Source organism: Coturnix japonica, chromosome 5 (assembly GCF_054131305.1).
Source record: "Coturnix japonica strain WE chromosome 5, WE-NBRP24, whole genome shotgun sequence".
Taxonomy (NCBI): domain Eukaryota; kingdom Metazoa; phylum Chordata; class Aves; order Galliformes; family Phasianidae; genus Coturnix; species Coturnix japonica.
In genome coordinates, this window is record NC_140667.1 from 35,708,959 (window position 1) to 35,721,187 (window position 12,229).

Here is a 12,229-nt window from a genome sequence, read left to right on the forward strand (position 1 = left end):
TAAAGTTACTACTTAGGTGTAAAACCATATACAGCGAGGAATGGGAAAATATTTTCATGACAGCCTTGAGTTCAATGTCTTAATAGATAAAGAAAATTAAAGGACTGATATGAAGACCATAAAGTCAACAGCATACTTTCCATTGACTTTAGAAGGATGTGAATCAGGCCCTTAAAGTAGCAACTCATTTACTACTGACTGCTAAATTTATAGCACTTCTTTATTTTCTCTAAGCATAACAGCATCCATTCATCAGACTGCAGTAACAAAGCTGTAACCTGATATATGACAAATATTACAAGCTCAATGGCTGATGTCCATTACTGACGGGACTTGCTCACCATTTAGAAAAGATTGGCACTGAAGGATTACTGAGCAAACATAGCACCTGAAAAAACTTGCATGCAGGAGTCTGTCATCAGGTGTGTGATCGAGGGCATTATCTGAGAACTCTGGCTCTTTATCTTCAGTTGGAAACTGCTGTAATTGCCAACAACTCTCAACAAAGAGCTTCCGTCATGGAAGGCTGAGACACCGAGCCAGTCTGGTGATGGTTTACCTTCCCAAGGCTTCATTCCTTTTTATGGATCACCTGAGACCAAGCAGCACACCAGTCTCTAATAGCTTAAATAGCAGGACAACCTAGCAAACTGATGACAATCAAGGGAAAGCCAATCCTTTTTGGTAGAAAGACAAAATTCCAAGCATTCCCTCACAGTAACTGAGAAAGAGCTACTTCTCAAGCTGCATTTTCCCAAACCTTTCAATGGGATAAACAATACAACTTTCTTGCAATTAATTCTGAGCGTTTTGCAAGGACTGTTAACTTTTCCCATATGACATTTTTCACTGGACATTCTTTCACCTTTTAAATCACTATAATTGTTCTCATGAGTACATCATATCCTTCTGCCTCTTCCTCTTTTATTAGATAAAATTTCTAAAATTTTTGAGTCAGCTTATAAAAGTTGTAATTTGAATAAAAGCATTATTGTGTAAAATTTTTGAGGTATAAAAATATAACCACAAAGTATAAAAATAACTATTAGAAATGTGAAAAAATATTATTTACAATTTATTGAAATGTGCTTTTGAAATACTGATGGAGCTAATTTATTTTTCTTAAAATTTTACAATCTATTTAATTTTAATGTTTAATTTTTGTAATGTACATTAAAGTTCTGGCTTGCTTTTTATGTATGTCTTTACAAAGAACTATGTTATTTTTTTAAATGAATTTCTAATTGAATTACCAATTTATTAGGAAAACATTTTAAAAAGAGATGAAATAGTTTAATATATTGTAAACTGATAAGCATGCAAATCTGAAGATTACCAAAGCAATTTTTCTTTGTACTTTCAAAAGTAAAGACATTTTATGTAAGGCAACACTGAAACAAAGGCTCAGATGCATGTCAGTATTTTACTTTTATCCACAAAATTGATTCTTCTAAATCACAGATTAAATGGCAATGACAAAAGATACTGCCTATATGTTAAATGACAATTCCTAGACATTTCCAAATAAAAATTATATAAAAACCTGCTTAGCCATGGAATTTTTTGAAATTATGAACTATTTTATGAAGAAAGCTATTTACACTTCTATTTTTACTTGAAGAAACAAGTAGAACTTGTAAATGGATTTTCTTATAAAATAGGGTTTTGCAAATAAAATATTTCCATTAAGATGGGATATACATATATATATATATATATAAGTATATATGTATATATACTTTTTAAGAAGGACTCAAATAATTAAGAAATGAATTTTATTAAGAAATGATAAGAACAGTAAGTAAACTGAACCTGTATCTACACTAGGAAGCATCTGGCGCATAGAAATATTTCATAAAACTATTTGTTCCTGTTGTGGAGTTCAATTGCTACAGAAAACAATGATTAAATATATTGAGTATTGGCTACTAAATTCCTATGATGCAAAAGTGTCTACATTTTATGGAAAATCCAATTTATCAGATTAAAAGAACGCCCCCAAAATCTTGCTGTACTTGAGATGCCCAATGCATGACATTCAGCTACAGAGCAGTGGATGCACAAGTTCAGGCACAGCCAAAATATGCAAAAATACACAAACAGTGAAGGCAAGCTGTAAAAAAAAAAAGTATTTCTGCCCAGATGGGAATTGATCTTGTATTCATAACTGGAGCCAATCTTTCAGTGAGACTTACTGCCCCATACACTGCATGAAAGCTTCAGAAATTTACTATGGAGTGTCAGCTTGCTAACCGTGAAAGGAACTTTCTACGCTATACAGTAAGACAGAATGCAACAGCACACTTTTTTTGTGCTTATATGCGTGCATTCCTTTAAGAAGGCACAGCAAGTTATATGTACAGCACATTTGATGCAGACATTTTTTTACAATCAATTACAATTATTTCTACTACATTAAAGTTATTATATTTTTTTTGTACAGCAAAGAACAACAGACTGCAGAAACAAAGAATGTGAAAGCTAAAAATCCCCACATCACATGTATTCAGAATTTTATTTTCTTCAGAGAGGCGATTGGCATGACAGGCAAGTGAATGATTTGTCTTTCAGTTTGATTCTCAGAGTCAGACGGAATGCAATGTGTCTTGAAATCTGAATTAGCATTCTACAGAAAATATACTTTTCCAAAATATTTCTGTATGTAATGCTAATTATTCATTTAACCTTTTTTAATTTAAGACACATTCAATTGAAAATAAACTATATGTAACTGCCAAATATTCATAGATTTACATTGCCTTTTCACCTGGATTATTATTATTACTATTATTATTTTTGTATTTATTTAGATGAATATCTTTTCCTCCATGGTCAAGCACAGATATTCCCAGCATCTAGTTTACTGGATTTCTTGTGGAATGTGAAGCATAACACCCAAAAAACCATCAACGGGGGTAATGAATATTTCAAACAGAAGAGCAGTTGGTGATGGTGTTAGAGAGAACAATCAGCACACCCAGTACTGACAGCTGCACTGGCAGCTTTACGTCTCCGTAAAACATTTTCCTCATGAATATACATTTTAAAAGTTCATCATATAATAGTATTCATCTTACAGTTTTTAAATAGAAGCTGAAGTAACACAGTATTAAACAAACAAACAAACCAAAAAGAGGAAATGTATTTTAAGCATACGGAATAATATAAAATTGTTAATAAAAATGCTAAATATAACATATAACTAACCTGCCTTGAAAACATGAAAATGATGTGTATTGAAAAAAATGTACCTATTTGATAGGCAATCTTAAAAGCATAATCTTATTACATTTTCATAATTTACAAACTAAAGTGATGAGCAAAATGTATAGTGTAAAGCTCAAATTATTCCTGAAGTAAAATGTTTTATCCGTAAATGTGATGCTTTATTTTGCATAGGATTTTCACCTGCATCTTTTAAAGATTAAATATTTGAGGGACTGAAATGAATGAGTTATACATAAAGAACTGAGGACTATGGTTATCAAAATGATTGATTTAAATGAGACAAAGCTTTGTTTTTAGACATAACAAGTGAAGAAAATGATGTTAGTCCTAATAAACATGTGCAAATTAAAGAACAGAATAGCAGCATCATTATCAATAAATACAAAATACAGTCTAAGAAATGTACTAAATGTATGTTATCTGATTTCTTAGGTCAGGATTTGAAAAAAATGATCTAGATTTTTAATATTTTCTTCTTCAGTTTACAACTTACAGACTTGTACTTTAAAAAGAAGGCTTTGACCTGAAAAACTGTTGCTCATTTTCACATACATGCTTCCTACAATCCAAATAAAAATGCTTTACTTTGCATTTTACGCTGTCTGCCAGGTATTTCCTGTGAACATCCCATCTAAAATCTCTTGGTCCCAGTAACTAATGTCTGTAAAGAAAATCCTGGCAAAACTACAGTTCTAATCTTTGCGAGCAGCCATTTTAAACAGAAAGCTGCTTTAGTTGTGTTGACAATCACATTTTAAACTGATTCCTTCCAGATGAAAAGATGCTTTTTCAAACACTGCAATAAAAGTGTAAAGTCAGCTGTTCCAAGGATATAAAAGTGATTTATCTGTTCTCTGGTCACTGTTTTTCCCTTGGTAGAGTGGAATTTTTCTTTTAAGGAATAGGTTAACGATTCATTGCTACTAGAATCACAAATCACAGAGAAGTAAACAATTTGCCTCTAAAAGAACTGCAATGCATAACTGAAATTAATTTTGTATTTCAAGATGCATATGTGATTGCGTTTATGAAATGTTAACCAATAATGGCTAGATTTACCTAAGAGACACAGTTAATTTTGACAGCTGACTACTGACAATGTCACACAAAGCAGATTTTAAAGCTGTTACCTTTGATAGGAAAGAGGGCAGGGTGTGGATTTCAGCTCTTTTCCTCTACCTGCAGCTGAGACTGACAGCACTGCACAGGACTAGGTTAGAGAGATCCCCCATCCCTCAGTCACACCTAGAAGCAGTTGTGGTCTTTATTTATAAAGTTTTCATTTTGGTGGCAGAATATATGTATGACATTCCAGAAACGGAAAGCTGCACAAGGATGTGAAGCAGCACGATACAGAAATAGGACTTGTGTAGAAACCAGCCTCTCAGTCTTGAAACAGCAATTCATATACATCTTTGCTCAGAGGACACGCAGCCTGCCTGTGACCACTGCTGGCAGTGCCTCAGTTTCTGACCTGAAATCTCTTAGCTCACTAGATGAGAATTTTCTCACAGGTCTGGGCGAGCCAAGGAAGCCCTGGAGATGGATGATGAGCAGCGTGAGAGCCCTTCCCAGCTTCCCAACTCTAGATGGCTCTGCTTAGCATCTCGTCTGCCTGCTCTCCACTGAGTGCTGCTGGCTCAGGGCTCGGCACTATATTGCAGCCCAAAGGGGGGCAAAATTATCCCCACTGAGATCCCAGGTGTGAGCTCTAGCCTGCAGGAGTATTTGGCAGTGATGTTCTTCACCCTCAGAGAACATGATGTTGCAGAAAGTATAATATTTTCTGTCCTCTAGACTCAAGTATGTTTTTTAAAAAAAGTGTAATTATCACATTGACCTTTTTAAGCAATATAACAAATATATCTGAATCCAGCAAGAAATGAATGTGGTAAAATGATAAATATTTTTGAATGTTTGCATCATAAGGACTAAAAATTAAAGCTCTGCTTGTATATTGCTAAATAAAGCAGATAAAGGCAGATTGTGAACAATCCTTGGTGACTATCTCCTTGCTACTCTAATTTTATAATGCAGTCACCTGTTTCCAAATCAAACACTACAGAAGCTTTTGCTATAAATAAAACCATATAAAAAGCTATATTTATGTGATATTAGTAGAACACATAGACACATAAGGAACTGCAACTCTAAGATTAAAACAATCTGAAAATATTTGAAATCTAAAAAAAAAAGGTTTGAACCTTTAAAAACACAAAACAGATATCCAGCATAAACTGGCCTAAGCAAACAGTAACAACTAAAACCAGTTAAGGCCTGGCCTTTTCACTTCTAAGGTGCTTATAAGATTTACATAATTTTATCATGTTCTTTTCCTATGGGAAATAAAAGAGCATGTGCTTCATCTTTAAGGCATCTGATCCTCAGAAGTGATTCTCTAAAAGTGTCCCTGTTTACTGCGTTGCTATATATACCAGATCAGGTTTTGCAAGTAAAATGTCTGTCTGTCAGTAATAAAATTGTGGTTGGCCAAATGCTGCTTGCAGTGACACCAGTGCAACCTCATTGTATTCCAGAAAACTACACACATAAAACTGGGAATAAAAGTTTTTCACATTCCAGAGCCATTTCTTATGTTTTCAAGTGTTAACATATGAAGATGGGGGTAGGGAACTGATGGTGAGGAACAGAGAGTTGCTGCTTGAGCAGGATGATGAAAACCTGCTGACAGTAACATTGGTGTAAGTGCTCTGGCTGCCTGCAGACAGTGCAGCTCATCCGGCAGGGCACTGGGTTTGCTGTCAGGATATCTGGCTACAGGCCTAAAACTGCACCCAGCTCCACAGAAGGCCACAAAACAGACTGCCCCAAAAGTGTTCATATTTATGAATTATTTGTCCAACTCACACATTCCAAAGGGCTCAGATATTAACATGTTACTATGAGGCAAACAAATTACATGGTGTCAGGCTGCTTCATGAGAAACATTTGTATTCAACCTCCTGTTCACATCTATTCTGCTGTCTGGCACTTTACGCCCCAGTATCCTTAACCGTACAAATAAGATGATGATGCTTCCTTTTTCAGCAAGGTGATTTGAGACCTGTAGATTAGAAGAATAGTTTTCAGCTTTGTTTCATGGCTGACCAGTGCTGTAAAAGCATCCAGTCACTTGGGACTGTTGGCAAAACTTCTCTGAATTATGAACAGGGTCATTTTAACTACAAAGACACTAAAAGAATGTATGAATATTTTACAAATAGGTATGCATATATGCATATTTGCACTTTAAAAATTTACCAGGGATTAAAATTTCCTAAGATTTTTGCCGTTTTTACTGGGAAATGGGACAAAATTTAAATATCAGTTATGAACCTTAATTTACAGGAGAAAGCACAATACACATCAACTTCAAATAACTAAAGATCCTCCTCTGTGGCAATGCTCAATCTAAAATCTTGCAAGCATAATATAAATCACAGTTTTACAGCAAATAATCTCAGAAATCTGTCGGCTAACATTTCTGCCTTTCTCTTCCAAATTTAAAAGGAATCTTAATGATAATGTTACCCAAGACTGTTCCATCACATAAATTTTATGGCTTAATGCCCATCCAAGTTAAAAACACAAATGATGGTTTTAAGATGCAAGTGCAAACAAACTATAGACAATCAAACAAAACTGAAAACAGTAAGCTCAAATAAGTATGATATTATACATAAGTCTACATGGAGTAAGAGTAGGAGTGAAGTGTGAGTAAATGGCACTGGAAACAGCTGTGTTGTTTATGCTTCCTGTATGCATAGAGTAGGATAAAGAGAGATACACTATTGACTATGGACTAAGTGGACTCAGAATAGGTACAGAGAGATATTTTGATGCTGTAGTGCCCTTTTTTGTATTTTCACTGTCATTTTAGCAAGTATTATGAGTTTGTAGGGAAATTATTTGGGTTATATTTATTTGGGTTACATTTATTATTTATTTATTATTTGGGTTATATTTTGTATCTTCACTGTCATTTTAGCAAGTATTATGGGTTTGTAGATGGAAAAGGGGACTGTTTGCATGATTAACCATGTCACACTTCCCTTGTAGGCTATTTCACTGAAAGATCCGTGCACGAGGTAGCTAACCATTTGTACTTGTATAACATTTATTTGATATTTATTTGAAATGCCTCCTCAGCCCATCTGGAAGAGCAGACATACAGCTGCCCAGGAATGGGCAGCAAAGAGTGCTGGTGAGTATAAGAGACCAGAGCTTGTTTGCAGGGCTGGTAGTCCTGCAACCCTTCCTTCCCTGCCTGCTGGCAATTAGAAGTAATAGAGTCATCATCATTTACACCCCCCCCCCCTCCCCCCCCCCCCCGCCCAGGCACTTATCACCACAACAGATATCAAAGGGGTAGTGATGGGACAAGTGTGAGTGCTAGCAAATTCCTTAATCAATGAATTATCGCTGGTAGCACATAAGCCAGGAATACCCCAGCTTCTGCACGTTTGCTGACAACTCATCATTCATTCAGCTCCCGCTTAGCCTTGGCTGTTCTCCCACCTGCTCCACCCATAGCTAACAAGTTTCATGTAGCTTGAAAGCCTAATCCCACTAATGTATGAGTCAGGGTGCTGCTTAGTAAAAGAAAGGTGTGTGGTCATATAGGCACTTATAGGTATAACTGGTAAGACCACACTGAAAAGACAGAAGTAGTTATAAAGCTTATTGGGTTTTTTATTTTATTTTATTGGGAGGTTTCTTTCCAAACCAAATTCAACATGAATAGTCAAATAACTCAGCAGAAGTAATGAGATCTCAAATGATCAATGATTATAGTGTTTTGCAGTTTCCTAGGACCATCTTAGTCCTAAGAAAAACTAACAGCACTTTAAACTGTAACTTACTATAATGTTGAGTTAGAAACCAGGATGCTACTACCCTTTCTATTTCAGGCCAGCTAACCAACATATGAGAAAAGTAACAAGTTTCCTTACCAACTGCCTATCAAAAAAAGCCAGCTCTAAGCCAGAACATTTATTGTTAAAATTATGAGCCCATGAAAATTTAAGTTTATATTAACAAAGTTGTTTACGGACTCAAAATAACGTCAACTATCATTTTAGTGCTACTTTAAATTAAGATAGTGCTGATAGGCACAGTTTTCCATTTCTACTACAAGACACAACACCATGTGTCTTTAATATAAAGCTATACTGTTGGCTTATTCTTACATTTCATATGCATTTTCAAAGAAGCAAGTGAATACAAAGGTAGTGAAGATGTCAAAAATACAATACAAAAATCAGTCATCTAACATGGTCTATCTCTTATTTGTAGGACCTAAAAAGAATAAAAACTTTTCACTATTAATGGTTTCAGTTAATCCTCTATCCAAACATTTTCCTCAATAAACATCAGATTATTTTTATGTTGGCTATAAAGCTGTCACCCCTCAATAAACAGATATACTCCTGGTGGTTTTACCTCTGCTGTCAAAGATCTGTCAATACTTGCAGCATCTTGTAAGTGAAACCAGAGAAATGCAGAGGAAAGGTTCCTAGTGAACATAATTGAGCAGAGGTTGCTCAGAGTGGATTCGTGGAGCTGTTGTCTCCTTGCAATTGGCAGCAACTGGAAGGTTCCAACACAAGCTCACAAGAGCCCTGTTGTGAGTGCTTGTAACTCCTTTCAATAGAAATCTATGTGACCTTCAACACTCCACTAGGCTAGGCTTTCCTTCAGCGAGTCTCAATTAAATTTTATGTTTTGTGGCCCCCATTTTCTTGTATGACAAGAAAAGAGTTCAAGGGATGGATCCCCATGGAGGAAATTTATTTCTATTCAACTAGCTCTACAAAGTTTCTGAGCTTGAGGAAGAGAGCTTTTGTAGGTTTTTGTTTGTTCTTTTGTTTCTTTTTCCTGTATTTTTTTCTTTCAAAAATTTCTAATATTTTGTGGGGGGGGGGAAAAAAAAAAAAGGAATCTTCAGAATCTCAATTCTGGATACCTCATGCGTTGTTTTTGTTTGCTTGGTATCTAAATATGAAGCCATTTCTGGTGCTCTCTTCTGTACAATTTAGTGGCCAGCCAAGGAGAGGATATTTGGGTTGAAGGTTTTCACTAATTTAAAGATTTTACAGTAATCTCTCTCATTTTTCTTGAAGTGTCATAATCACCAAGCTTCAGAATCTGGATAGCTTGCACAGATGGGAATAACAGATTTGAGTATTCAGACAAGTACGTTATGTAGTTGATTACTTTTGTTTACTGTTAGCCAACCTTTAAGATTATATCATATCTGAGATTCTCCTATTTTTTGCCTTGTCATGACTACTGATGACTAATTTTATGTAACTTTCTGTCTTTAACTTTCTGGACAAAAGTAGGTACTCAGAAGAATTTGCCTTTTTTATGTTTGTTTGTTTGTTTTTTACATCAGTATAGTCTAAATTTGCAATTGGTAGGTAAATTTTCCATTAGCTCTACCCTGATAGAAGTTTGGTGCAAGTCCCTGCTCAGTTATTATTTAAATCTATAACAATTTCATGTAATTATCTTTCATTCCTGGTTAAAGTTTCAAGCCTTGATACTCATAAATTAAAAAATAAATAAATAAATCTAGTTATGTTCAAGTATTGCGACATATGCATTACACAGAAAAAAGCCCAAGGCATTCATCTTTCCTCTCTGAAGCTCATCCACAAATGATTACTTTATTTAGACCCTTCAGCATTTCTCCATAGTCAAAAAGTTAATGTGTGTTATATAGCATACTGATACATCCCATTGACCACTGGGAAAGCAAAAATGAAATCAAATCCATTGAATGGACATAGCTATACCTCTAAGAAGTATTTGAAAAGTAGAATATATATAAAAAAAAAATAAATAATGAAAGGTACAGCATTTATTTCCTTTCCCCAATAAAATAAGACAACTATATTATATATACATGGTATATTGAAACTTTCAGCGTCCTATTACTATTTTATGCATGTGTGTTTTACAAACATTTAATTATACAATATAAGCATATAGGCAATCAAGTAAGATCCTATATAAATTAGCTTGGAAGCAGTCTCTTTATTTATACTCTTTCTCCAGACACGTCTCCCCATTGCTAAATTTACATTTTGAGACTTGTTCAATAATCTAAAAATAACAGTGAGTTTGATCAATAGACTTAATGCTCATTGATTTAAATATTGAATCTAGTTCTGAAAAAAAATAGATTGACATGAAAATCAATATTACTACTTTTCTACTGAGAAAACATAAGAAATCTTTCTAGAAGGAACAAACTCAATTTAGAAAACCCCAGAAGCAACAGATTATAATTTTTGTGGTCCTTTTAGCTTTAGGCTTTTCAGCACTTTGTAGGTATAATGCACAGCATATAGTCTTTCATCAGAAATAAATCTACCACTGATAAGGGCAAATGTGACAATTCCCCCCTGTAACACCTTTGTGAAACATCTCTACATCTCCCCTTAGCAATTCAAATCTAATTCTATACCTATATACTTATGCGGTGTAGTTTAGCTAATTATCACCGCAAGAAAAAAATGTGTCTAGTTCTTGAATTTTACTGCTACTTTTGCCTCTGCTTTTCCAGTGCTACTTCTAGACTCAAGAAATCTGCTGTACTTATGCTGCCTCCACATGTGGTATCTGTAGTGCTCTTTATGAGCACAACTCCATTTTCATCAATATATGGACAAAAAAAAGGTTGCAATTATGTTTGCAAAGTTCTTACAGAAAGTCTACCAGCTACTCTAAACTGGGATTGACTAATTAGAGCCACCTTGATTAAAGGCTAGCTCCTGAAGAGCTCCTGTGGATAACAGGCTTAACTAAGCATATGATCAGTCCCATTACATTCGCTGGCTTTAACAGGACTGCCCATAAAATTAAGCACGTATTTAAATGCCGCTCTGGATCAGAGCCCACATCCCTTAGAGTAGCTGTGGCTCAGAGAGCACTGGTACCGTCTGAAGCCAGTTTGATTCAGGTGACTAAGGGCCATAAATCCTCTTCTATATTCTGTCCAACTGAAAAGTTGTGGAATTTTACTCACAGAAGTCTTGGAATCATTGCATACCACAGCTAACTGGGAATACCTGTTCATCAGAGCTTGGAAACAAGAACTTCACTCAACTCAAGCTCAGGCAGAGCTAGTTCAGAAAACCAGGAAAACAGGATATAGGAGCCTAGACATCAAAATGCACTGCTGTGGCCTTCCAACTCCCAGCACTGAAGCAGAGTTTACTCAAATATTTCTGCACAGCTGTTCATCACAGTCCTTAAATATATCCTAATGGCAAAATTTGGGATTGTGAGTGTAAGAAATGCTAGGGCTTTTTACATTTTGATCATTACGTAGGACTAAATGTTTGCCGAATTCTGGCAGTTGCATGAAGAGTGGAATATAAAGAGGATCTAATGTCTGGAAAATGGGTAATTAAAAAAGGTCACATAAAATTGACAATTTTAAAAACATATACGCTTACCCTTCTCTCTGGAAAATAGTCCTAAAACAGTCCCCCAGGCTCTTGTAACTGGTAGGATCAGTTTTCCCTCTTTGAATTTGGAACCTAAAAAAAATACAATTTACATCACAGCATGAGAAGTTAGGGATTTTAAGTCACTTTTAACTTTCCAATTATTATAAAAAAGGAGTTTTAAAGGTATTTTTATGTATCTGATTCATTATTAGATACTGTTCCTGATGTACTTATTAACACTATTTTCATAGAAGCTGTTAAACTAAGGAAAAATAGAGCTTCAGTAGTAGCTTTTTTGCAGTTTATGGAACTCACAGTATAACAATCACCTTTGACATTTACACCTCTTTCTAGTTGTTTGAAAAATAAGCTGTTAACCCTGTGCCTGATCCAAAGCCCACTGAAACTAATGGGAGCCTTTGAATCAAACCCTGTTTTTGAAAATCTGAAATGGAATACTGCCATGTGAATCCACTGTGCAGTTTCTTTCTTTTTACAACTGATGTAATTACAACAAAAAACAATCAGAGACAGCACCA

General features: G+C 35.0%; 1 protein-coding gene across 17 annotated transcripts in view; it reads right to left on the reverse strand.

Annotated features, from left to right (window-relative positions):
- The window catches only part of SLC25A21 (solute carrier family 25 member 21), a 213,140-nt gene that overhangs the window by 48,694 nt on the left and 152,217 nt on the right, over window positions 1-12,229 (reverse strand). For 13 of the 17 annotated variants that reach the window (XM_015865037.3, XM_015865036.3, XM_085550471.1 and 10 more), the window contains one exon: window positions 11,697-11,780. The exons of the other annotated variants lie outside the window; for them this stretch is intronic. In XM_015865037.3, coding sequence (XP_015720523.1) covers window positions 11,697-11,780 — 84 coding nt within the window. The remainder of the gene's footprint in view (window positions 1-11,696; window positions 11,781-12,229) is intronic. 17 annotated transcript variants of the gene reach the window in all.